Source organism: Athalia rosae, chromosome 1 (assembly GCF_917208135.1).
Source record: "Athalia rosae chromosome 1, iyAthRosa1.1, whole genome shotgun sequence".
Classification (NCBI taxonomy): domain Eukaryota; kingdom Metazoa; phylum Arthropoda; class Insecta; order Hymenoptera; family Athaliidae; genus Athalia; species Athalia rosae.
Genome location: NC_064026.1, coordinates 6,564,941 through 6,592,243, shown reverse-complemented (window position 1 = coordinate 6,592,243; position 27,303 = coordinate 6,564,941). Strand labels below are relative to the sequence as shown.

At 43.3% G+C, this 27,303-nt stretch overlaps 3 protein-coding genes across 5 annotated transcripts; 2 read left to right on the top strand and 1 right to left on the bottom strand.

Moving 5' to 3' along the window:
- The first annotated feature begins 25 nt into the window (after positions 1-25).
- On the top strand, positions 26-3,867 carry LOC105688657 (cytochrome P450 4C1-like). Its single transcript, XM_012405164.3, has 10 exons — positions 26-577; positions 920-1,029; positions 1,104-1,194; positions 1,282-1,476; positions 1,676-1,745; positions 2,142-2,268; positions 2,362-2,428; positions 2,512-2,624; positions 2,705-2,942; positions 3,000-3,867. Exons 1-10 carry the CDS (start codon positions 406-408, stop codon positions 3,341-3,343), a joined length of 1,527 nt encoding a protein of 508 aa, XP_012260587.3. The 5' UTR covers positions 26-405; the 3' UTR covers positions 3,344-3,867.
- Positions 3,634-9,698, bottom strand: LOC105688799. Of its 3 annotated transcripts, none has more exons than XM_012405353.3 (3): positions 9,541-9,698; positions 5,357-7,574; positions 3,634-4,531 (listed from the first exon to the last, which is right to left on the bottom strand). In XM_012405353.3, exons 1-3 carry the CDS (start codon positions 9,541-9,543, stop codon positions 4,245-4,247), a joined length of 2,508 nt encoding a protein of 835 aa, XP_012260776.2. In that variant the 5' UTR covers positions 9,544-9,698; the 3' UTR covers positions 3,634-4,244. The 3 variants fall into 3 exon arrangements, with proteins under 3 accessions (XP_012260776.2, XP_048513796.1, XP_048513793.1); XM_048657839.1 differs by lacking the exon at positions 9,541-9,698 and adding an exon at positions 8,651-9,032; XM_048657836.1 differs by lacking the exon at positions 9,541-9,698 and adding an exon at positions 7,770-8,591.
- Positions 9,699-11,635: 1,937 nt separating this feature from the next.
- Positions 11,636-17,824, top strand: LOC105688040 (organic solute transporter subunit alpha-like). Its single transcript, XM_012404063.2, has 6 exons — positions 11,636-11,990; positions 15,181-15,376; positions 15,822-16,053; positions 16,143-16,299; positions 16,386-16,526; positions 16,990-17,824. Exons 1-6 carry the CDS (start codon positions 11,879-11,881, stop codon positions 17,229-17,231), a joined length of 1,080 nt encoding a protein of 359 aa, XP_012259486.2. The 5' UTR covers positions 11,636-11,878; the 3' UTR covers positions 17,232-17,824.
- Positions 17,825-27,303: the final 9,479 nt, after the last annotated feature.

Here is a 27,303-nt window from a genome sequence, read left to right as displayed (position 1 = left end):
TTTCACCGCACCGATTCCAGTGAAGATTATAGTGGAATCAAGCAGGAATTTGATGCCCATGTTTTGATAGATCGAAAACGACATGAAATGATGATGAAATACGTTTAGCAGGAGCCTCCAAAATTAAGCTCGCCTTGAACTGAGGAGTGTTTGGGACAACCGCAAAAATATAGCAGTGTCCCCTCCAACACCATTATCGCCCCTTCCAACTTTGAGTTACCACCTCTACATTATGCAGATGCTTCCCCCAGCATGAGAGAAGACAAATAAATTCCGTGGTCAAGGCACCGGATACCGCGTATCGCGAGCAATTCGACTGTAGCGTGGAATTTGGTAACAGCGGATCGTTAAAAAGTGCGTGCGCAATAGATAAACTTCAATGTACAATACAGTAAATGAATCGTTATGTCTGTTACTCTAACTTTGATAGGGTGCCTAGTTGTGATCGTTTTGATAAAATTATTCCCACGGTATCGCGAGTTTAGAAAATATGTAGAAATAATCGATAGAATTCCCGGACCTAAGAAATACCCTGTGATAGGAAATGCATTTGAGCCGTTATACCATGGCCGAGACGGTAAGTAATGAAAATTTTTATGCCGCTAACTCATGTGAATAAAAAATCCAGGTATTCAAGCCTACCCCGCCAGAATGACAAGTTTATCCTCCGATTTGAAAGTAATTTGCAACGCTCTGCTCTGCTGAAAATGAATATTTGATTCAAATATCGTTACCGCGCAGTAAGCCAGATTTTGAAGTCCGACGAATCGAGCAGAATGTTGATAACGCCTTAGCAGCATGCCGACAATTATCTCCGAATGTTGTGAAAGATTCGGGCGGACGGTGGATAATTAAGCTTAAGTTCAAAACATAAAACAGATTAAAAACTTAATAGTTTTTTTTCCTTCCGATTTTCAAGGTCGTTGGGCATGGCTTTGTGGCCTTTGCGCTCAGTACCCAGAAGGCATATTTCGCATTTGGCTTGGTCATGTGTTACACGTCGAACTTTTATCACCTGAGACCGTTGGCGTACGTTAACGACTAATTAACTATACGATCGGAAGCTACGTTATTCTGATATTCATTAAACGGAATCCCAACAGGTAATAATGTCGAGTAAGAGTGTCATCGCTAAGGCTCGGATTTACAATTTCATTCGTCCATGGCTTGGAACAGGTCTACTGACATCGTCAGGTAAACTATCTTCATAGTCAACACGACAAATTTGTTGATTGCACAAGTCAAATATCAGTTAGATTGAATCATCTGTTTGTATATCAGGCGAAAAATGGCATCGGCATAGAAAACTAATCACGCCAACTTTCCATTTCAATATACTGGAAAGTTTCGAAGCTGTGATGTCTGAAAATGCAGAAATATTGAAAAAATGCATAAAATCAGAGTACGAGAAGGATCCTAAGAAACCCATCGACGTGTTCGTTTTATTGATGAGATGTACATTGGATATAATTTGTGGTAATTGGAAATCAAATATTTAATTGCTTGATACTGGTAGCATGGGGAGTTTGTTTTTAAATATTTCATAGTACAAGAAACAACTATTTTTCTCACACGTGATTTTTATTCATCACGCGAGAAAAAGAAATCCCAAACTGTTGTCACGATAGAACATAATCAAAATTAATACACCGCTCAATCATTCGATTTTTTGCAGAATCTTCGATGGGGATCAACATCCACGCTCAAACGAACTACGATTCGGAATATTCTAAAGCCTTGCACAAGTAGGAATAAAATGTGTTAACTAGTCATTAAATCGAACATCATTTAATAATTAGACGTGTTTAAATTTGACAAGGAGTCACGCGACACACGTAACATATCGTCGCAGTGCTGTATATTATCAACTTTTATACGCATCGTTTCATAAATGACCTTTGTTCTTCTATAATAACTACGCCGGGCATTTCTGAATCATTGCTACGAACGTAACTGGAGCGAACAGTAAAAAAAAAGGATAAAATCAACCATTCTCATTCACCAAAATTTGCATCTCGAAACAGAAATAATTTGATCGTGATTACAACGAATAACATCTTGAATTAAAATTTCTATGAACACTGGTACAAAATAGGAGAACATCCAATTCGTAGTCATCAAATGATGGATTTCATTTACAGTATCACCGTCCAAGCAATTGAGAGGATGTACCGACCGTGGCTGCATCATGACGGATTTTATCGTTGGACCTCACATGGACGAATATTGGAACGTAACGTCGAAATCGCTCACAGGTTTACGAATCAGGTAAGATTACATGCGTATCAAAGCCCTCAAAATACGCATCGATTATGTAGCGCTTTCATTGACGAAAATAGTAATGTAATTGTAAATCGATAGGTAATCAAGGAAAGGAAATTGGCTCGCACAATGCAGAAACAAAGCCCCACAGAAGATTTTACCGAAGGTAAATTTTGATAGAAGATTTCTGTTATACCCATTTGTACGGATACGTTTGAAATACTGAAAAAGCGCGTGATTTTTTTTTAGACAAGCCAAAGCGACAGGCGTTTCTCGATCATTTATTGGACGCCTGCGAACGCGACAACACACCGCTGACTGACGACGAGTTGAGAGAAGAAGTGGACACGTTTTTGTTCGCGGTAAATATCAAAAACGACCCTGAATTTCACGAGAAAATATCCTTGAAAAAATTCATCGTCAACTGCCCAAAATTAATTAGGGCCACGACACAACAGCGGCAGCGATGAGTTGGGCACTTTTTAGCCTCGGGAATCATCCGGATATTCAGGATAAAATACACCAGGAACAGTTGAAGGTATTCGGGGATTCGAGGGAACCTGCGACACTCCACCAAATATCCGAACTCAAGTATCTCGAAAGGGTTATCAAGGAAACGCTCAGACTATATCCCAGCGCACCTGCTGTGGCTCGGGTGGCAACGGAAGATCTAGAAGTTGGTACGTACGTTCGGATGAATTTTTTTTTTTTGTCTCTACTCATAATGATACTTTCAGCTGGATACAAAATTCCTAAAGGTACAACCATCGACCTCCAAATACACCATGTCCAGCGTCATCCCAAACACTGGACAAATCCAGACCAATTTGATCCAGACCGATTTTTACCAGAGAATTCTCAAGGGCGGCACCCGTACGCGTACGTACCTTTCAGCGCTGGACCAAGAAACTGCATCGGACAGAAGTATGCGATGTTAGAACAGAAGATCGTTTTAAACGCGCTTCTAAGATCGTGGCGAGTGAAAAGCCTCGTTAAATTTGGGGACGAAAAACTCCACCACGACATGATTCTCAGACCACAAAATGGGATCCAGTTATATTTCACTCCAAAAAATATTTAATTCATGTTCAATTGTATGCAATAAGTTGCCACAGAATATCTTAATCTGGTTTGGGGGTCAAGATTCGAGTTCTACAATCGATCAAACGTTCGTAGAGTTGCAGATATACAGGGTGCCGCTTTTTAATTGAACCATTTCGATCACTCGAAAGGATGAGGTTGTACGAGAAGACTTTTGATGTAACAGTTTTGGGGTTCAGAAAGGTAAAAACTTGACGCTGTTTAAATTTCTTTTAAGTGACCTTGGAAAGGTAAAATCAAGGTCAACAAGGTCGACTGATAATCATTTTCGAACAAACAAAAAGTTATATAGTGGAGAGGAGTTTGCGTGCATTGCAATGTCATTAATTATTCCCAAGCGAACATGACAGGAATGTAATTTTCAATCCCACGATTGACTTATAATTGGTTCCTACGCATACACGTTTATTGAGTGTTTGAAATGAATCCATAATTAATGTTTTTTTTTTTTCATGTGACGTAAGTACAAAACTATAAATATAACTTACATAAATTATTATAAAATAGAATAGAATATTTGATTATCAACCCATAACTATTACCTATTTGCACGTATATAAAAACCTGCTTATCTTGATCGCGGAAAAATAATTACTAACAATCTTTCTTCAATAAGTCTCCTCTCATTACTCCGAATAGGTATGTTACGTTATATTCCAATTTTCGCAGATCGTTATAATTGATTTCTTGTTTCAATTTTACTTCGGGGCTCACCCGCGGTGATCAGTCTTTAGGAAGAGACCCAGATGATGAATGAAAAAAACCAATAAAAAATGCAAGTCCAAGTCCCTCCGTTCGGAGACAAAAAAAAAAAATAATGAAACCGATTAGGAGGCTGATTTTCGAAATTTAGCTGATTGTGAAACGAAATCATCTAGTTTTCAGGGAACGGTGACCGGAATGAACCTGGTTCTGTCGCCCACCTTAGGTTGGAACCTCAAATTAACTCTGTCGGGACCTTCTTCACCGACCTCTAGAAACGTATTCCAATCAACGAGGAAATACAGGCCAGTTTTTCTCTGCATAGGTAACACAGGATCAGGTGCTCGAGTACTTCCACCGAATGAATCTGACAAGGCTTCGATGTTCGTAGATTCGGAAGTTATCGGTCCTAGGGGATCCGCCGCAGTCGTTGATGTTGCCGATGTAGTTGCTTCTGTTGTCGATTCTACAAGTTACGTTGATAAATAATTTATTGAGTTCCATGCGTTAACATTCATGTGTCGGCTTCAAGAATTCTTTTTCTTGTTTGTTAGTGTTTGGAAATGTTAGAAATAACCACATGGCGTATTCAAGCGGTGGACATTTCATGGAAAGATACTCATCATGCAGTATCGATGAAAACCACAACTCCTAGGTTCATTTGTTCATCCAAATTTTTTTATGTAACCGATGTTAATGTGAATATTCTTCGTCGAATGATTCAAACACTCTTTTAGAATTATCGGATTTCTCACTTGTGTTAGTCTTGCGGGCATTCCAATATATTCGTGACTTCTTAGGCAATCGATGAGGCATAAATTAAAAAGGTTTACATTAAATTAATGAGGATACAGTGAAAGAGGTAGATGAAGCTATGATCGAATTTGTGAAAGCGAGATAGCGTCGAAGCAATCGAGTATGCCCCAATTAAATGGCGGACCGAAATTTGTCGAATCCAACAAAAAAAAAAAAAACGTAGACCTACTCTGGTGAAGTGGCACAGATGCAGAAGACCATTTCTAGACATCTTACAATTACGCCACATCGAGTCGTGGCGAAGCTTATGATTTCTTTGTCGGTGAAAATAGGTAAGCTTGGATAAGGAAGGCTTGGTTTCGGTTTAGTAATCAAAAGTTTTGTAAAGAAACGAATAACATTCAATCTCCATCAACTTCTTTGAGTCTATTGGAGGCTTTGGTTAGCACAGTTTTGACCCTTGTTAATCCCTGAATCATTTTTCCAACCCAAAATTCCGAAGTCCCCAATACGTATATCATTAATTTCTGAATACCGGCTGCGAACGACGTGGTCGCTCCCGAATCTCCTTCGGGAGTAGTAGCCTCCTCCTGCCTCTTCACTTCGTTTTTTATGCCCTCGTTGTAGATGTTCAATATTTCTTCGAGACTGAGCGGGTCCGGTCCATTTTGCAGTGTTTTCGTCGTCTCCAGGAGATCCTGTGCAGCCATTTGAACGTCCGTAGAACTGGCCATTCCTGCCTGAACCTTCCTCACCGTGTCCAATAATTTATTGATTTTCTCTTTTTGCTCCTCGGTATGGACAGGTACCTCGTGGGGTTTGAAGATGTGCGGTTCTCCGGACGGGATAACTTTTTCCGAAGCAAATGTACTCGTCACTTTGGTCTCCACGGACTTTTGCGATCGCGATATCAGTCCGATATTTTCCAAAATCTTCTTCATGTTCTCGGGCACAGCTTCGATCAACGAAGGTGGACTGGTCTCCGCATTTTTCCTGGTTTTTATAGATTTGTGATCGCGATTTTTATCCGTATCAGCAGTGCCGAGGCCAAACTTCGCCAGAAAGTCACGCATATCTTGGTTCTCCACGTTCGTTGTTGGCAACGGTTTGAAATTTGAATATGAATTCAAATTGACAACGATAGGCGTAGGCTTTTTGGTTGTGGTAGAGGGTGTCTCTGGCTCCTTCGAAGTTTGCAGTCCAAATCTTTGAAGCAGTAGCTGCATGTCGGGTGTGAGGTTCTGCGTGCCTTTTTTGTAGTCGTAATTGGCGGTTCCGAAAGTATTCTGACTGAGAATCGACGGGGCATTAATTCCGGTTGCCCCTAATTCGGCGATCTGCGCCCGGGTGAACTCTTCGGATCCGCTGAGAGGCAGACTGGTCATTCCAACCGATGGCAATGCACCGGGATCACCTTCGGACAGTCCGATCGACGCCAGAAGATCTTTCACTTCTGATCTCATCGGTGGCATCGTTGGCTTGGAATTACCTCCGGTTTTCGCCGCGTACGATGAACTGAACTTGCTCTTCTCCGAGCTCTTCGTTGGAGTCACGAAAATCGAAGATGGGGTTTCCACTGTCTCAATTTGCTCTCTGTTCCCATACTTCTTTTCCTTGTTCTGACCGTGCGTTCTAATGGATACTTCTTGTTTTTTCGTCGCGATGCTCGAAGGCTCGACCAGATTATATTGACCTTGTGAGGACGCGGTGGATGTCTGCGAGTGAAATTTATACTCCGGATACACCTTCTTCGGAGTCTCCATTGCTGGCGGTGGAGCGTGGTAATGCCACTGATCGGATGTGAGAACGTGACGACGAGTTGTCATCTCCGGAGCAAAGGTTGTGGGCTCGACACTCGCTGGTGTAGCTTCTGTGCCGAGTTGCGTTGTCGTTGTAGGTTTTTTTGTACTGACCGTAGTGCTGTAGACGATTTCCAATTTAGAGTCGGTCGACAGAGAGTCGTCGAATTGCTCCGGGGTATCGTCATTCGAAATTCTGGTAGGGAGGAAAGTATTGACCGTCGGATTCTTGGACGGCAACTGCAGATTGTTCAAATTGAAACTGAATTTTTCTGGCGACTCGGCATAAATCACCCTTTGCTTTCCACCAGCCTGATAAACGGGGCGATATCGTCCACCCGATATTTTTGAAGTCTTGAAGTCGATGGGATCGACCACTTCGGAGTACGTGTCTCTGTGGTTTTCATACGACCCGGTGGATTCTTCCATGTGTTCGTCCGCGTCGCTCGACCCCCTCGAGTTTTCCGTTACAACGGAATTGTCGGATGCTGCGGATTCGGCCGCGTGAGTTGGTTTCCTCGATTTTTCCGGATAGACTATTTCTTCCATCTCGCCATTTTCGTCGATCACGTCGAAGATTTCCGAGCTCTTCGAATCTTCGGCAGAGTCTGGTACCATTTGGACGATCGGCGGCTTCATGTACAAATCCTCCAAGTTTTCCTTGGACGAATTCGGACTGTAAGGCAAGACGACCATCAACGCTCGCTGATATTCCGCCCTCGCTTTCTCCGCACTCTGTTTGTCACCGTGCGAGTCCATGTCCTTCGAAGTTATGTTGTGGAGGATGTCAACGATTTCGGTTCGCGAAAGACGCGGTAATCGCGGATCTTCTTTGATCAGTCGCTCCACTTCGTTGATAGTCCGATTAATTGATGTCTCGATTTGAACTCGTGATGGGAGCGCATTTTGGCAGTGGCCCAGGCCCAGAAAAGCCAACAGGCATAGCGGTAAAATCTGTAACAATATAAAACCAGATGCGTTATTGAATTCCTCGGAAGCTATACAGTTCTGGTGAAAGATCTTTAGGATCGAACAAATAGGGCAACAACGATATTCTAATTGTTAGTTCAACCGTCATCGGAAGTTGTTGCGGCCTAGAAATATTTCTGGCAGTGTCCAAACGGTAATATAACCACCTTTCATAATTACCGTGCAAATGCGAACCGACCTAGATCTCCGAATGCAGCATTCTGAATTCTCCGTTCTCACAGGTAAAACGGCCGTAAGAGAAAAAAAAAACCTTAACAATAACAAGCTGAACGATGATAACAGGTAAAGTAGATTTCGGGACTTAATTTTGATGGAATTTGGAACTTGCATGTAATTCCCGAGGTTCTGTTATAACGAAAAATTTTTTTTTTTTTCAAACAAACCGTTACAGGCCAAACAGCGGCATGAATGAATATTGTAATTTTGACATAGATGAAACTGACACGGACCGACGAAAGAAGAGGTAATTCTTGACGATGTACAAAGTCTGCGATGTTTAATCCAAAAATACCTTTAAATTTTTCACGACTTTCTTCGATCGATGCACGAACGACCATGATGCATGCCGAATCGGCGAGTAGGTATTGGTTTTTATTTTTCACAGCAATTACAGAAAAAAAAAAATAATAAATAAATAATAATAATAATTACTAAAGAACCACTTGTAAGAAGTTATACCGATCGAGGTCTACGTCCTTCGCGGTGAAAGGTATTTCATCCGGGAACCAAACGCCGGTTAATATGTAACGAATGATATTCCGTTTTTATTCGGAATCGACAGAAGAATATGAGAAGAGTGCTGACCTGGAAGAACGAATTTAGAGGATGACCGTCTGAGTAACTTGAGGCGATTGTGTAACTGAAAAATTCAATCACGAGGCGAAAACAATTATTTTCATGCGTTAATGCGAATGGTAAAGATCAGAGTTGCGATGTAACCATTGAGCGGTAGATTTGGAAATCTTACGAACGACTTTTGACCCGAATCCGAGACCTTGGTTGCTAAGAAAAAGTGGACTTAGGTACATAATGAAAATTACAATATTCATAAACGATGGCTGCAACAGATCCTTGACGGACTTAGCCGATCGTAATGAGGAGTTTGCCTCTGTACGGTTGGTAATTGTACATCTTTGCCTTATCTGTCTTCTTATCCCATCACCGTTTCTTGCCTCCGATTCCCGACATCGACGAGTCGCACAACATCTCATCGCAAAATGATTCTGAAATGATTTCAGACGCTTATCCAGGGAACAAGACTACCGTGAGGAAGATCGGTACGAAGCAATAACTATCTTACAAATCCTATCAATTTCACGGACGATGAAGATAGCGATAAATCGTGAAAATGAAAGTACGACTTTCGATTGTGCTCGTCTAGGCATTGCGATTATGACTGTGAAACATCCCTAATCGAGCTAACTGCCTCTGAATCGATCCAATATTTGTTTTCTATCGACGATTAAATTTCATTGCGAAAGCCGATGTTCTATTACCGATAGGAATAAGGTCGGAGAACACTTGCACGTCCACTTACGACTTCATGTCACATCGGCGTCACAACTTCAACCGAGAACTAGACAACCTTGTTGAATGACCTGGATCGATGATATCGAATACATTTCGACGAAAAGTTTCGATCACACATCATTACAAAATAACCGATTCACTAATGAACCAGAAGCGTTCGAACAATATTTTCGGGTACCTGGGATTCGAGTATCTCGAGATGATCAACAGAATCATCTCAAGAAAAACTTGACCATCAGCCACTGGGTCGTCGCGTAGTTACAAAAAAATTTTCGCCACTGACCGAAACCCGATGGGAGATGACCGATGCAGGGAGGGGTGAGAAAAGATTAACGAAATAATCGCATCGACCCGGTGGATCGCAATGAAACACTAACTGACATCCGCTACGGAGACTCACCATGTTGAAGTCCAAACGGTCCCAGTCACAGTCCACTACTGACTGAGCCAGTGAGGCCTACTTTCGAACTCTCTCTGTCTTCTACACAGAATTCTCTTTCGTCGCGTCGTCGTCGATTGCTGGTCTCAGACGATTTATCATTCAAAAGTAGCAAGTGCCGGTCGCGATACCTACGGTCTGTGCCCTCGTAGAAATACAAGTGAAGACGCTACCGTACTTTCCTTGGATATTTCTAACGAGGCCTTATAAGTTACAAGACCCGCGATCTACGGCTCGGGTGAGATGTCGGGGGTCCGGCGTTCGCTTCTGAAAATGGCAATGATCGAATAACTGCACATAGATCAATGCGGAAAGTTTGCTGCAGGTGAAATCTCGTTCCTTGAAAGGCAGGATTTCTAGCGTCATTTTATCCTCGTGACCTTTTTTGATCCGAACAAAACCGATAGCGAAGAGAAATGACCGCTGCGTTCATTTTGCAGCTTCACATTCACGCTGTCTCCGGGAATATCCACTGGATTCCAGCACTTTTTGCCGTTTAAGCGATTTTCTGTATTACGAACTCCTCTTTTTCACGATGTTCGACGAGTACTAGCGATTATCAGAAAGTGGTGACTCATTAGCTCGCAAAAAACTGATGCACGGACACCGATTTCTTTAGGATGACCCGCGCAGGGTCGTTAACCGGAAGTCGAACAAGAGTCTCCGACGAATGGGCTCAAATTTCAACTCTTTCGAGATCTGCGGTCCCATTTGTCTCCTGCCAGGTTTCAAGGCGTTCGAAATTCTCGGACTATTCGTGAAAATCTTAAATGTTATTTCAAACTTCGACAATACCGAGGACGTACCTAATTCAAATCAGGTAAAGTGGTGAATATTTCAAATTTCAAATCACAGCAGGTTCCAGAAAGAATATTCGAGCGTCGATAGAATCGATCTCTGTCTTCGACAAGATTTCGCTGTGCTGCAACTGCACTTGCCGTTGGTAATGGAGAATTACCAACATCAGGTTTCGAGCCTGCTTTATCCTCTGAGTCTAGGACGGCTCATGTTGTGTTAACATTGGCGAGGATTTGGGACTTCGTACCGTAACAGGGTGAGACGTCCTGAATCCAGGACTCCGCATTGGCAACACATGTTAACAACTCCTCCCAAAGTGTCATTCAATGATTCGAAGAAAAAAAAAAAAATTCAGATACAGTAACATGAAAATTTGGGGTACAAAATGATGAAAAATTAAATTTCTATCAACCCTCAACATCTGATGCTAATTTTATTGATTAGGTATCGACATCAGTCTACGGAAAGCGAATGAACCCGTTTTCGAATTTCACAAAAGGAGACGTAGACCGAACACTAGTTTTTATTTTCTTCTTCTTTAGGCACCGACGGACCTTTCACCATTTTTTGTCCATTGTTTCGTCGATCGGCAAAAAAAATAAATTGCATCTTTTGGAACTCAAATCAGGATTGACCAATACCACATTCGATTGCATCGGCTAGATAATCACGCCTTCGTAACTCTATAGAGCAATTCGACACGTATCGTAATTATAATTTTAAAATTCATCGTGCATCTCGGAAGTCATCGTGAAAAAGACCTTCGAATCTGACCCACAAAATGGTATCGTAGTCGCTTGAAATTAAAAGCAGGAGCAAAATTCTTTCGGAAGACATCAAAATTTTCAGACACGGAAATCCACCGATATACCTATACTGATTGCGAATGCGAAACGATGTCGCGAACAATCAATGGACATCCGACGTAGGCGTTAAAATATACGACGGAATCGTATCGCATCGCGGATATTATCAAAGCATTGGACAGATGGCGAACGACAAAGCTTTTTATGGGATGTTCGATAAAATAGTATTTCGTGGGTATAATCAACGGTCTCTACCGAACGGATCTAATGGCGCTCAGCTGCGTGTCGGATGAGCTCGCGGAGCGGTCGAAGGGTGTGTAATTTTTGAAAGTTTATGAATTATCCAGTAGAATTATTCAAGATGAAACAATTTTCGTTCTGCATTATTTTAAAGTCTGTCTCACTTCTGCTCCCAACATTAGGTGTTACAACACCGATCCTCAGACGGGTTAAAAGTGGGAGAATCGATTGCATGGTTCCCGCTAGCCTTAGCACCAACAACTCTCGCGTGCTCAGGTTCTTGTACTTCGGTGAGTGACTCTCACCGTAGAACGTAACGGCGATCAAGACTCGATTTCTTTCTCGAGAATCATCTCCTTCGTTATTATCCCCGTGAAAGAAGATGAGCGAACAGTGGCAAGGATAAATTTTTTTTCTTTTCAAAAACGAGAGCACGTAAATCCGATACCGCAATCATGTTGGAAACCGTACAAAATTTCACCAACGACTACGAGAAGGCTCGGAGTATATTCGTGAACCGCTCCTGTGATTGGGACGTTGTACCGAGTGCAGTGGATTATTTTGACAGTGAGTAGACGACGACAGTTGAAATATAAATATATCGATTGCGGACTCAATTAGCCGATCGTTAGGTGAACGAATACCAATATTATTGTACCAATGTAGAAATTAGCGGTTGAATATAGTATTCGTTATTCCATGAAACGCGAACATCTTTGAATTTTCAATTGCGGATAATATAAGCTGTCGAATGATTCGGTAATAATTATTTCATAAACGCGTTTTTCCAAATGGCGTAAGGTGGATTTAGGTAATTTCGGCGTATAATAATCTGAATTTTTATTGCGCCTTTCACGTGGCGCAAGCAGATCTGTAATAAATCGAGAGTTCTGTTTCCACATCAGGAAAGTAAGTCGAGACGATAATACAGCTGTTGCTGATATGTCATTACCCCGCGCCACAGCGGGCAGCTACCTTTTGACGTAATTGAATTGCACCGCGGGAGAAAGTTTCGAAGGCTTGAAAATGCAACGCGTTGCATCGCTCGCCACTGTAATGTAGTTCCTCCGAAACTCTCAACGATGAGCGAGAAAATATATAATTCAAATAAATGGACGAGTAGATTATTTTACCCCCGAATAAAAGCGATCCGATTGCACGCGGATACTGCGAATAACTGTACACATTTATTTTTTTCTTTATTAAACGTCACCGATCGAAATTGAAACTTATGCAACACCCATTTCGCGCGTTTATTTTATACTATCTATCAACTCTTGTCTCGATCAACTTTTCCATGAAATTACGACGTGACCCACTTTTGAAGCAAAATGCGATCCAAACTTCTTAACTACCGTAAACCGATTAACGGACAAATCTTCGTAATGGTGTGACGCACTTTGCCTGGACACGTGTTTTTATTTGATTTCAAATTACTTGGGAAATATTTTTTTTTCATAATAAAAACGAGGCGAAGATATAGATAGAAATCGCATCACTTTGCAATCAGATTTCTATAAAATGTTCGTCGTAGAATACGTTCATGATTGCTAATACATTTTACATCCGCGTTCATTTACAATTACAATTGATAAAAATTCACTACTTATCCTATGAATATTGAATAATTCCAAACAAATGCTTTTATGTTTCATCATTCATGAGTGCAGTGTCAGAAAAAAATAATTGCTCGCTATTTTCAATTATACATGCGTCCTTGACGATACAGTGAACTTGAAATTGCCGTTTAATGTCGTTACCAATTTACATACCTAGGTGCTTAAACTTTCTTTTGCAAATCATCGTACGGTGGCAGATACAGGCGTACGCAGTACGCAAATAAATAAACAATTCATGCGAATTACATGCAATCAGCGACTCGAGGTGATTTACATTTTTACTACGACACTTTTGGTTTCAAATCTAATTTGTATTCGTTTGCTTTTTGCCTGTTGCACCGAGTTTTCGTGCGCCTACATACCTTCAATTATGATGGAAAATTTTTTCATCTCTTCTACTGTGTTACGCCTCGACGTTGACTGTACGAGTCGAAAACTAAGAAAAAATGAAACTCGACAAGCGTGTTCATTTTTTGAATCATCTTTCAAGCATGACAAGTATTTAGTTACCTCCTACACGATTGAGATATCCTTATTCTCTTTAGGAAATTATTTATAGATCCGAGAAGTAAAGTGCGCTGGAGGAAGTGGTGGAAGAGAATTTAGATTCGAAATAGAAACGGAGAGTGGATTAGGAATACCGTTTCCTGTTAGTGTACAGAGTCGGTAAATGAACGTATGAAAGCTCGACTACTGGTTTACCCGATTCCAGAGGTCTTCGAACGAACTACTACTTTATCTCGCTGTATCGGAATGCAAACAATAAAGATCGACGATCCGAACTGCACCAGAACTCGAAACTCCCTTGTTCCTCGACAATTCCAAAAACTCTGTGAATCGTAACGCGCCACGTGGCACCATTCGGCGAGTCTCATCAATCCAACCTAATCGGCCGTGGTCCATAACTCTCCAACTTTGACTCGCTACACCCCAAATTCTCGCTTTTACGCTCCGGAGTCACCCTATACGCCCCTTTTTCCACGCACAGGGTGTTTCATTTCGAATATTCGACGCCATAAAACTCGTCCGAATGTAATGAACACCCCGCAGCGTTGGTAACGACGACGAACGCGCGTGGGAGCAATACGAAGCAGTAGGAAAACTCCCTACATCGTCCTCGATGACATATATTTGTTCCTCCGTCTATTTCTTTTCAAAACAAAGTGAAAACAGTTTGACATCTCGCAAATTTTATCCGAGAATGTAAAAGTTTAAAAATTGATACGAACGTCCTGGATTATCACGTCGTACAATTTCGACATTATCCCCGAAAAAAAAAAAAAACGGCTCCGCTTCGCAGCGTCGCCTCTATAGAAAGTCATTTCGACGAAGACTATAGGCTTAGATCTCGCCACAGCTAACGCTGATTCACTATTAGGCCGTCGAAGAAATTTTCGGAATCGTCTGGGAGAGAGGCTTCGGATTCGGCCTTGACGCCGCGACGATCTCCTCCTCAGCACCGTTGACCCACAACGATTCGAAGATAAAAACGAACGCGTTCGCACGGGTGGGTTTTAAACGCTCTCTGAACTTGCGATATACCCGTACCCATGTGTACACGTTCGGTCGGGCAACGACTTCGGTTGACACAGTCTCATTGCGCAACTTAAAATATCTTCGCAACGCTCGACGCTGCGAAGGTCGTCCCTCCCGAAAATTTTACTCGTTCCGATCGCTCTGATATATCTAAGTTTACGACGTTCGAAAAATTTCACCGCCGATAATCAGGACTGATGTTTATCTGACGAAAAATTATGCTATTTCTTAATGGGACGATCTCCATTTTTGGCATCTGTTTATAATTCTGAAATTATCAGCTTTCGACCTAGAAATTGGACTCACAGTCGGTCTCGATATTTTCGATTTCACTCGGTTCAATAATCCGACGGAGAACACCGGCGGTTGGTTACCGAAATGATCCACGGTGATCATCCCGTCTACCGAGTTCGACCTTCTCATTTCACACCTCTCGAAGATCTTTGGCGTTTTCAAGGATTACCACCGGCCCGACTAGTTCGGAGCGGCTGGTCGCACCCCGTTAATCCCAGGACATTCTTGTTCCTGAAATAAACCTTTTAGGTACACCTTTATGACCACCAAACCCACCGGCAATCAATCCTTGTGATTTATAATTCTAGGTCTGGGATCTTACGGGGTTGGCCTTATCGGCCTCGGTTCTCTGCTAACCGTCCTCACCTTCTACGTCATCACCGACGCCATATGCAACGTTATTCCACAGAAGGAGTCAGCTGCGTACAAAACGAACTCCGTCGCTATTTTGCTGGTATATCCCGTCTCCAGCCTTTGCAGCCTCCTCGCCACGGCCATACCCAGGTAAAAAAGAAATTGGCAAAATTTTGCATCTCCGAATTTTATTGGGTGTTATCGTACGTTCGACGAGTGAACGAACGGTTCGCTCCTTTCGCAAATATTTATCGAATAGTTACCGGCTAAAATTTTTGATAGTTATCTTTACGTTGAAACTTCGGCGGGCCGGTTTAGAAACAATTTCTCACACGTTGGCTTAGGATCCTGCAGTTTGTTTTCTGGGTATGGGTTTGCAAATTTTGTCCCCGAGCCCGTAACGTGTATCGTTGAAGGTAAATGGAGTTCTGGTTATCTGTGAAGGAACGAGTTCCACCATCGTTCAAGTTGGAAAAATCCACGCACACCTCGCTCCCTAATGGGGGTTGACAGTATATTGATTAATAGCGAACGCTTAGCGTCCTAATGGTCCCTCCTCCGATCTCTGACGTTCTTTCCCTTCTTCGCTATGCAGGGCCCAACTTTTGTCGGAAAGCTTAACTCAGATATGCCTGGCGGTCTCGCTCTACCGGCTCTTCCTCCTTCTAATTGACTTGGGGCACAGAGGTATCAGCAAACCGCCCTCGATGGCACTAAAAGTGGGACCATGCTGCTGCTGGCCTTGTCTGCCTTTCCCTACCGTAGAAATGAACAAACGTAATTTGGTCTTCCTACGGATGTGCGTTCTACAGCTTCCGATAATTCAGGTATGAATTCAGGTTCCACTGCATTTTCCAACGTTGAAATTCAACGAACAATTGTCGTTTGATATTTGTTTTCTTTTTTTTCCTAAAAGATATCATATTGCTGTCTCCTGCTCTTCCTGTGTGCCGAGGAGTCGATACTGGCGCAAAGCTACGGTGGATATTTACAACCGGTTTCATTGACCAGTATTTTATTTGCTGTTTACGGGTTGACGGTAGCTACCAAGAGTTTACAGGACTGCGCGCCAGGTAAAGCACAACAGATCACGGACGATAAGATTTGAAACTCTGCCGTTCGATCTTCGCTACCAGTTTCAATTTACTCTTGATTTCAGACGCGGCTCTCCCACGGAGGACAATGGTCTCCCAAATGGTCCTACTATTTTCAAAGCTCCAGGGATTCGTGGTAAAAAGCATACCGAGCACCGGCGTACTTCCGTGCCACCCTCCGTTGACACCCCAAATTTATGCCAATCGTAAGCGAAAATTTATCAATTCAACTGCTTCCTTCTGTCGCTTCAACTTCGCTCGTCGATTAATCGCCGAGTAATTTCACACGCGCCGCGCATTCGAGGGTGGACTATAAAATATATCTAGACAATTTCATAACGCGTGGACGAGTTTTATTACTGAATAAATATGAATACCCACCAGGCTATATCCGAGTACCGTCGTGTACGCGTACGTGTGTTCTACGCGCCGATTGAAACTGCCTTGAATAAATAAAATGCAAAAGTAAAAGTGCATCGGACTCGCAACCTCATTACAAATTAATCTGCTTGAGTAGGCCTGTCGAGGTGATTCTATTTTTCAGCTTTTTTTTTTCTTCCATTTGTTTCTCATTACGCGAATCGGTGATTATTGAGAGTTATTTTACTGCCTCAAAAGTAAAAGAGCAATGGCAATGTTAATGATAATAATTGTTTTCTCATTCCCCAGTGACCTACAATTACTTGATGATAATCGAGATGCTGATGCTCGCCTATGCGGCTAGAAATATTTACAAGAAGTCTGAAAAACACGAGGCTGAGTCTGGTATAATCGAGACTCGTGGTGCGGCTAAAAATAACGTCGGTCAGACGGAAGTTACCAGCAACAATGAAATGCCAAACATACAACTTCCTGTACCGATCGCCGCACTTACCGCGGATGGAAACGAAGCCGACTCCTCGTCGCTCTAAATAACTTCAAGAAATACCGAAGAGTAGCCCCAAAAATTTCGATACGGTCTTGTGCTTTTTTTTTTTTTCTTGTTCTCTCGTCACACAAATTATCACGAACAAGGAGGAGAAACCGGGGAACTTGAAAAACCTACGCCAATTTACCATCTAACATTTTACTGTAATGATACAAACTGTGAGACTGTACATAACTTCCTAGTATAAGATAGACGGATAGTTGAGATTTTAAATTATTATTTTAATTCGACAGAAAATTCGATTAGTGCGTAAGCTTACGAAATCGCATGCGGTATATCTCATGAATATATTATATATATATATATATATGTATATGTAATACGAATGTATGTAATGTGAAATATTACATTACATCTAGGAAGCTCGGAAGCTCAGACGCGGTAACCGGAGAATATATTAATTGAATGTCTGCGTTCAGTGAGATGAGTTTCTGACACTAGTATAAATAGGAGAGAGTTAATATAATTACGTTATATACCTATACATATACAGATGTAATATAACATTTTCTGACGTGCAGTAGATAAATCAATCTTAAAAGAAAAAAAGACTAAAAGAAAGAAAAATAGAACTAATCGAAATAATGCCGCATTCACTACCCTACACACGAATATTATAGGTTTACGAACTCTCCGTCGTGTGAACGTTGACGCTCTTACTGCGGGCTGCATGTTTCATTCCCCGCTGCACATGACGCCGCACTAATTAGTTCCCTAAGGGCGGATATAAATCAGAACTTGGTCCTGATATTATATTTTTCCAACCAGTCGTCACTGAACTCACGTCCGGCGATCGGTAAAACAAATTTTCGAGTCGAGTCGCTGGAACGAAATTGAAGACAAGAAAAAAAAAACAAACTTTAAAACCTCATTCGTCGACGGTAGAATTGAAAACTGAGAAATTTCACAAATCGAACAATTTTTCCTGGACGCAAAAACTCGGACGAAATTCGGATCGTACCATGATTTCGGGTATCTTACACTTCGGGGGATTTTAGCTTACGGAGCGTCCTTCAGGGGTGACACAGAATTGACCCGACGTAACGTCATCTTCGGCACCCTTAGCCGGGTGACTAAATTCAGGGAAGAGTCATCCGCTCGGTGGGTGAGCAGAGCGGAGATTCCCCGAGGAGTCGCACCCCGCGGGGTGGTGCGTTACGGTGGTAAAATGCGGCGGGGAAAGTGAGCCGAACGGTCCGCAGAAGGCGTCGTATTTCAATCGGGCAAACTCACTGTCAAATTAGTTTATTGTCGACCGGTGGTTTCGCCGAGCCAGCCTTCCTCCTCAAAGGTTGATATTTCCGAAGCCGCGCACGGTGGTCAAAAGGGAAAGAGCGAAAAAAAAAAAAAAAAGGGAGGAAAAAGCTGCCGTAAGTAATATAAGCGTCTCGCAGGTATAGGTATATAGCAAAACCTTACGGAGAGAGCCAACGAAAGGGCGCCTTTTGGTCACAGTAGGAGCGCTGCGGCGGAGACCCCAACGGTAGCTCAGCGTCGAAACGTTAAGTCAAAAAATCAACAGAAGAACCGAGATGCGTCTTGTCCAAGGGTTTCGGATGCCCTCAGGGCCGCACTTTCCCGCTTTTCCCGAAGGACCTCCAGCCCCGTATTCGCTCCGTCTTCGACCAACATCTTACGTTTGTACGGCTGTGTACATCGGCTCTACCCTCGCAGAGAGGATACGCAAATAACGTCGAGGCTACAGCGGCTCGAATTTACAAAACCCTTATTCGTCTTGCGCGAATCCCCGTAGCTCGGGGGGGAGTGAGCAAATAATTATCGAACAATGCCCGAGGGGATCTGGCTCAGCTTTTACCCGCACCTGGAAATGAAAAACGGTACTCTTATGTGTACACGTTATGCGATATCGATATTGATGCCCGTACCCCGATAATGGGAAATTTTTCGAAATCAGGGGAACGCCGGTCCCCACTTTGACGATATTCTTAGCGACCGATGCGAACGAATCAGAGGCGCGCGGATGAATTAATTTTACGTTTTAGTAAAAAGCGCGACGCGCGACGTCTTCAGATTCAAAGGTGGCGGTTTCATCAACGTGCAATTATTAGATGGCGTTCGAACCGCAATACGAATTATTTTCAAGGTAATATACGGTGACTATCTTCAACTTGTATTTGTCGAAGAAAGTATGACGGGGCAGCAGGTACGTTTCAGGCCATCGTACAACGAGATTATAAAAATCGCATGTCTTCCACGGGGTAAAATAACACACTCGCTAATGTGTAATGCGTGACCGACGGCCTTCCGTGCTGGCAAAGGAAATCCGGAGCTTAAAAAAACTCGGTGCTTTTTCTCGGATCTTCGCTCGGAGATCGTGATCCTGGCACGCAGTCGTCATTTCACTAAAAATTTCTAAGAATTATTCGCCATTTTGGCAATCGTCACTGCGGTGGGTATCGGGCGAAAGAAATATAGAAGCAGCGTCTGCAGGATGCAGCGGCTTTCGGCAAATTCCTGGAAGTCCGGACCCACGATCATTTGGGGGAAGGGGGGTGGGCGAAAAAAGGGGCGTGAAATCAAAACTGCCACGGAATTAGGTAAAATTGATAATAAATTACAAAGTAAAATGAAAAAAAATATCATTTACGAAGGAACGCACATGTGTTCACCCAACGACGATTACAAGTATTCGAATCCGCAGAGAGTAAGGAAATATTGTTATTTTGAAGAGAGAAAAAAAAAAATAAATAATACACGAGAGTTGAGTGGGAGAGAAAACTAGAAGTTTTTCTTCTCACTTGTCACTCACTAGGCTGTAGAATGATACGGCTGTTGTAGAATCTGGGTCTTCTTCTTTTTCGGTTCTATACCGAGTTCTAAATACGACTTGTAAATGCGACGAGCCGCTTAAATTTTAAAATCAATTACCCCGTTCTCGAAAATATTGATCGTCCAATTTTCGGAGCTGATGGTTTATAATGGTCGACTTTATCCCACGTATAGTTGTACGTACGTACGGGGCGACCATTGGGCATGAATAATACATGATGTCTGTCTCTTATGTATGCAACTGTAAGCTTCGCGTATAATATGAGTAGATGCAGCATCGACGCACACCTCATAACTCTGGTCCCACACGCCCGTTATAATGTACAAATTCGTCGATCCTACTTTCTTATTCATGATCACGTCTCCTCGTCGCGAGTTGCCAAGGGTTGAATAATTTTAGATACTACAAATTTTTCAGTCGTCAGATATCCCCGACGAATACCGCGTGTGTATAGCTATACACCCTATACCATTGAATATAATAACGCAAAGTGCGCCTCTCATTTCTTAATCGATCCGTACGAGAAAAAAGTTACACTTCTCAGAGTCATACGCACTCCCCGTACTACCTGCCCCCGACTGCGGAAGGGTGGGGCCTTTCGATCCCCAGAATCCGTGTCCCGATCCTCAGGTCTACCTGTAATAGATTTAACAGTTTCCTCGGGCCATTCTAAAAACCGTCTCGGGGTTCCGTATTACAGAAAGCGTAGAACGAGCGGCAGAGCGCGCAGGTCGCTGCGGCGCGGTGAAATAACGTAGAATTTCGGTGTAGAGGAGCGCACCGTGCAGCATCTAGCCGTGCATCGGGATGAAAGAGATGCAATTGTTGCGTACGAACTCGGGGTTGACCAGGCGTGAAATCGTTTGGCGGTAAATTGGCTTTTGAATTTTCATTTTTTTTTTTTTTTCCTTTCCCTTCCTTTTTTCTCTCTCTACCTCCTTTCCCCCTAGCTACCCTACGGCGTCTTTCCGGTTCACGGAACAGCGTCGGGGGTAGGATTGTTTTACAAAGAAATTAAAAATATAGCCGCGCTTCTTTTTTCCAGCTGTTAATCATCGACGCAGGTCGGACGGACGTGACCGCTCGATGATATTAATTAGGCCAAATGACTTGACAGAAAATATCGTTATATACGTGGATTATACCTCACGGTCGATGATGCGGCTCCCGCCGCAGCGCGGACAGGTAGTAACGCAACCGCCACAATATAACGGAGACTGCGGTTTCCGCGCTCCCCGAACCCTGTATCTCTCATCGCGACCGTATCGTTTGTTTTTCTATACACTTATTCACGCGTTCGTAATTTTATCATTTATTCATTAATTCTCTACACGCGGCACGTGCTATTGAACAGGTGAGAACGAAATAAGAAAAAGGAGAGGGGAAAAAAAAAAGTTTTCATAAGCGTCTGAAAAAATTTTACAATAAATATCTGCGAAGTACAGTTTTAATTGAACTCTACGTGAGAAATGTAACGAATGGGAAGAAGTTTGGTGAAAAAAAAATTGGATAAAAAATAAAAATAAAAAGGGAAAAAAGAAAAAGAAACTCTCGGTAAGGATGATAAGCGGCAAATTTAGGACCCTGAAGTAAACCATGCGAGTCGAATGCCAATGCCAATTAACAACAAACTGGGAGCCGAATCTCTCGATAAGTTGCACAAGTGGTATTATATGTATACGGAGGAACGTCGCGTTGGCCTCGGAGACCCCCGTGCCGTACGTTATGTATTAGAAAAAGTGACGCCACTGCATCGGACCAAAGTGGTTTTTGAAATACGTGAAGGAATAAGAAGAGAAAAAAAAAAAAAACCAGAAAACACGAATTAGGAATGAAAACTTATACACCATCTTATGTAAATCGTGGTAGATACGACGAACGTACGGTTTCATTATTAGAACCAAATTTCCTAAATTTCCGTTTAGGCTTGTACTTTATAGTTGTAATTACCCGCATACCCTTCCATTCTGAGGTAATGGAACGTGACCCGACATTCTATAATCCTATTCAAAGCACAAACTTACCGCTGTAGCCTCTCCTCTGCCGCACGTCGCTTTAATCAGCCCGGTGGGACTACTCCGGGTTGAGCTTAGTGTGGGGTATTTTTGGGGAAAACTCCGAACGGAGATACTCGACGTGCGGACAAAGGATCGGGATCGGACACCCCGCGCAAAATCCCGAGGAAATAAATGAAAATCCATACAGGCGTGATTTATCCTTTGTTTTGGCAAGGCTCGGCGTTTTCGCATAGTCACGAACGAACCGTAAAAGCCCCGATCGAATGAATGGACGCGACATACCTGTTGCGCCCGATGCGGAAAAGAAGATTGAAAAAAAAAATTACCAACCGCGAGACGGGCGACTGCTAACGACCTTCCGCCCTCCCGCCGAAGGATTATCCAGCCCCCGTATGCACGTAATTTCCGGTTTGCCGATTTTACCAATTTCCGGTTCGGATAACCAGTGAGGAGAAAATCTGCGCGGGGGGGGGGGGGGGGGGGCGAGGGGGCGAGACCTTTCATAATTTACACTTGAGATTCGAATGATTAGCAGAAGTTCCTCAATGCTATATTTACCGGAAATTTATAAGAGCTCGAGCAAAGTTTACGGTGCACAAGTTCTGAAACACGTCCGGGCAATACCCGCCGACGTCGTTGCTCTCCTCATTACGAACTCCGCCCGTTTACATTCACGATCTCAAGTCTAGACGGTTAATTAACTAGGAAAGTAACAAGTTTTATGCGGCCTGTAAATACGCGTACACGGCTATAATTGTTCGAGTTCACAGTATGTTTGTATAGAATCGCATTTCCGGTGTATGAAATTAATTTTTTTCCTATATCTCTTATGGAAAGAGGGGAGAATCTCACAAAAACTCGTTACTTTAATAATTCGGTAGGTTCGACGACGCAGCAGCTCCGGTTATGACGCAGGGCAAAAAAAAAAAAAAAAAATACACAAAACTGACACGCAGACGTCCCTACCTCTTTAGGGGTCGCGCCATTAGAAAAAAATGCACTTCGGCATACTTTTTTTTAAAGTGCCACTCCAGATTCGGCTCGATAGCGCCGCTCAAAGGAAAGATATTTAATGAATCGTAACTGTGAGTGAATGCTGAGCATGCGTCTGGAAAGTTTTCCGATAAAGGTTAAAGGGGTATACAAATAGTGCACCCTCGAACCGATGAATACCGCCGAAGCCTCGCTCGTGGGCCGTTACAAATGATGAAAATTAACCCGTAGGTAACCTACGTAGTAATATTCTCTCTCAGTGCGCTGCGCGTCAATTCTCCGCAGGGGTAACATTCTGTCTTTTGGCAAAAAAAATTTGCGAGTAGGTCGACGCATCTGGGGCAATATGCACAGTAGATCGACGCGCGGAATTAATGATTATTCGAAGAAGTCGCGACTCGAGAGAGAATTTCAATTTCCGATACGAATATTCGACGTCTCGGAAAACTCCCGTGTCCGGGGATAATTTAGATTTTCGTCATTCGCGATTGTAGAATTTGACTGCAGCATATCCATCGCGTCACCTCGTCAAAGTGGCGCGTATATATTACCTCGCTTATAAGCGTGGGCGTTCCGAAAACTTACCAGGTGAATAGCTTCCACGGAGAGATGATATTATCGTGAAGTGCAGCCCTCAGATCTCACCGCCCGTTAATAATCTTAATTGCCTTTGACACACATATGATTTTAGATCCGCGTGGCATTCATCCGCTCTTATCTGAATATTGGTACGCACGCGGTTACATCGGGGAAGGTACTCTCGAGTGAAGTGGCGGTCCTCTGTTCGAGTACTCGAGAAACGATAAATCAACACACGCTGCACGCAAGCGAACTTTCGGTATCTCAACGGCTACTCGGCGTACGACAGCTGGACCGTTTTAATTTTAATTTTTCATCGCCGTTGCGGGCATAGAGAGACCTTTATAGGAAAAATATGAACTGCATACATTGTGTATCTATACGCGGCCTTAGTCGGGATTTCAAAAAGGTGAGGATGCGCCGTGGCCATCTGTTTGCGGGAGTGAAATCGGAAAACATTTTTGAAAATCGGCAGCATATGGCACCCGACGACGGGCCCGGGCTTATCTCGGTGGAAAAAAAAAAAATATTTTTTGAAACAGAACAGAAGAGCGGCTGACGCGAATGGTTCGTCCGGAATCCGTGGACCACGGACGAATACCTTCTTATTCTTGCCTAGAACGAGGGGATCAGCGACGGACGCGAACGTCTCGCGATAAAAAAAAATAAACAAACGCGGTTTTCGGGGCTTCGAGGCTTCGGGGCTTCGAGGGACCTCGGAGGGTCTTCGAAGTCGCTGAGGAACAACGATCGCGCGGAGGATCGAGCCGATAATTCATGCGATCGGTCCCGATGAAAATGAAAAAACAAACACGCGGCGTTAGCTCGCTCCCTTCGCTAGGAGACGAGCGCGCCCATGACCATATGGTTGCCGACGGCAGGTCATTATATTTAGACCCTTGAAAATTGCCCGAAAATTGCTCTTCCCCGGACCCGGTTTCGAGCATAATTTCATAATTCGGAATTTTTAATTTGAATTTCGGGCCCCGCGTTCGGTGTGCGCGTCGATGCAACGCCGAACCTTTCTATAAAATATGCTAAGCGACGCCATCGTGCGCCCCCACAGCTATACATGGAACGTTGTTATTTACGAATTATGAAAGTTATAAGACGAAGTATAATAATCTAGTGCTAGGCAATTTTCGGCGTTTAAAAACGAGTTTAACGCGTCGATCAGACCCAACAAATTTTTCGACTTAATAAGTTTCCTGGGGTACTACTATAACTTATGGCTCATACGAGACGGGTATGTTCGGAGATATATTTCATTTTTAATGATTTTTTTTCGGTGCACCGCACTCCGCCCCGAGGGTGGTGTGTGATTTCTCGCGTTCTCCGAGTTTCTATATTCCATCGGAATCAACGAGTAAAGTGCAGTTACTTCTCCCGCGATGATCGTTCGGCATATTGCGGTAGTCCCCGAAAACGGTGTATATATACCCTGCGGATCCGCGAAGTCTGTCCGCGATGACGGATGATGCCCTCTAAAAATTCCGGGGTGAAAAAATCGAAAAACCGAGAAGCCCAAAACCCAGCGCTCTTTCGAGTGCAAACTCGTCGTAAACGCGATATTACCAACCGTCCCGAACGGTTGTGCAATAAATAATAATTTATAACCCGCTCGAACAGAAGTCAACGCGCGTATACCTACCTACTTTTCGACCACTTCTTCGACGTTGCAGCCGCAACTGAAACACTTGCAGCAGTAAAACTTTCACGTATAATTACAGTCCTAAAATGTGGTCGGTCGCTTCTCCATCGCGTACCGCAATCGCGTACCCGTACCGCCCGCAAAATATACCCCGAAGAAAAAGTAAGCTGTAAAATCTGTCCACTCCCGAAAGAGTCACGGTCGCGCCGACCTTACGGATTCGGTACGTACGCGCGCACACCGATACATCATGCACCGTCTATAGAAAGCGGACGTTGAAAACATTTGGAAAGTTCGGTACTCGGGCGGACCCGGTGGCCCTCCGGCTATACCGGCAGCTAATTGTTCAAATTTGAGGGATGAAGAATCGCTTTCTGCGGGGGACATCGAACGAGAAGGAGAAGGAGAAGAGAGAGAGAGAGAGGGAGAGAGAGAGAAAAAACAAAATTCATTTCTGGTACAACTCGGGGTTGCGGAGATGCAATACCGCGGTGCCGCAGTCTCCGGTTACCACCTGTCTCCGAGTCGAACCTTACCTACCTTTATATTTGTACCGTGAAAGAATCTACGGCAGTGAGATGCATAATGCTTAATCCCCACAAAGAAAATTTGTCTCCGACGCATTTGACGCGAAAAAATGTTTTTCAAAGGCGGGGACGACCTTAGCTCGGAGATTCACGCGGAGAGAAATTTTCCGCTTTGTTAGCCCTACCGGCGGATTTTGGATTTTCGCCGGTAGGTACGCGTGGTGTACCCATACGGTCGAAAGACGGAAGATCTGGGGGAGCCCGAAAATTTTTTCGGGTCTTTTGGAAGGTGTGAGATGCGGTGTTTTGCTTCGCCCTAATCCCCCCGGGGTTTACTCAATATTTTTCTAAACTATCGTAAACCAAAATCTCACCGACCTAAGACGCCAACACGCGCGTACCATTTTCAACACCCGACATTTGTTTATTAATACAACAAACGGACGAAATCTTTACTTCTATTTTCTTTTCGTCCCGTTCGCGTCACACACACTTTTAGGAAAAATTTCAATACCTTGAACGAAATTCTCCACATGAAACTCGACGATTGTTTCAGCTTTCGCAACTCTCGTTCGATCTCTACGTTATAGTTGGACAAGTTGCGGTAAAACTAGGATAATCGTTGGATCGACATACCGATTCTGGAATCTGATAAACTCGATAGAGTATATCTAACAAAAAAAAAAAAAACCTTACAACAGTGTAAAATTTCACGGAACAAAGATCAGAACTGAACAGCGAGAGCGGGTCACGGCGCGGTTAAAAGTTTGAATGCGTATCTATCGATCAATCAATCAATCAATCCGGGGCCTTTCCAAATAAGACCCTAAGTACATATAATTATTCGGCAGCACACGTTCCCCGCACGTTCGACCGGCTAAATGCGGTTCTGCAGGATCAGCGTTCGGAAGCAGTGTACGGTATACCCAGGTGTGAGAAAAGTACACAATAAAATGTCGTATTCCCTAAGGCCCAGCGGCGGCAGCAGCAGCAGCTATAGAAAGATCCGAAGCGAGAGCCACCCTTAAACGGGGCCCTAGATGAATAGATTTCATTCTCCGTTCTCTATACATTCCGTGATGCGGCGCAACGGAGGGATATGTATATCTATACGGTACGCGCGTATACCTATGCCAGCTATATACTTACATTCTGAGGGATGCGGAGGGTCCGTTTAGCAGCGAGTATATTTCACCCTACAATCAGCTCGCGAGACAAAATAATAAAATACCCTATTTGTACACATCCTGTGCATTGTGGCCCAAAGACCCGCCAGTTGGGGCACCCCGGAGTCCAGATAGAGAGGAACTCCAAGACGTAAGGGATTTCCGGTGAGTTTTCACGTACCGAACGTATCTCTCCCTTTCTTAGAACGTTTTTTTTTTTCTTTTTCTCCTTACTTTCGTAGGCGTGGCTCCGAGATCGTGGAAGATCAAGTGCTACCGGATAAAGCGTATCGCGTTTTCCAATTCTTCTTACATGTTTTTATAAACTGC

Excerpts from the sequence above, each read along its gene's own strand:
- LOC105688657 (XM_012405164.3), top strand. The coding sequence starts at position 406 with ATGTCTGTTACTCTAACTTTGATAGGGTGCCTAGTTGTGATCGTTTTG. Across the intron at positions 1,030-1,103 it reads TATCACCTGAGACCGTTGGC|GTAATAATGTCGAGTAAGAG; the intron begins GTACGTTAACGA and ends GAATCCCAACAG. Across the intron at positions 1,746-2,141 it reads TATTCTAAAGCCTTGCACAA|TATCACCGTCCAAGCAATTG; the intron begins GTAGGAATAAAA and ends TTTCATTTACAG.
- LOC105688799 (XM_048657839.1), bottom strand. The coding sequence starts at position 8,821 with ATGAGATGTTGTGCGACTCGTCGATGTCGGGAATCGGAGGCAAGAAAC. Across the intron at positions 7,575-8,650 it reads AGCCATCGTTTATGAATATT|ATTTTACCGCTATGCCTGTT; the intron begins GTAATTTTCATT and ends ATATTGTTACAG. Across the intron at positions 4,532-5,356 it reads GACCACGTCGTTCGCAGCCG|AATCGACAACAGAAGCAACT; the intron begins GTATTCAGAAAT and ends CGTAACTTGTAG.
- LOC105688040 (XM_012404063.2), top strand. The coding sequence starts at position 11,879 with ATGTTGGAAACCGTACAAAATTTCACCAACGACTACGAGAAGGCTCGG. Across the intron at positions 16,054-16,142 it reads TACAGCTTCCGATAATTCAG|ATATCATATTGCTGTCTCCT; the intron begins GTATGAATTCAG and ends TTTTCCTAAAAG. Across the intron at positions 16,300-16,385 it reads TTTACAGGACTGCGCGCCAG|ACGCGGCTCTCCCACGGAGG; the intron begins GTAAAGCACAAC and ends TCTTGATTTCAG.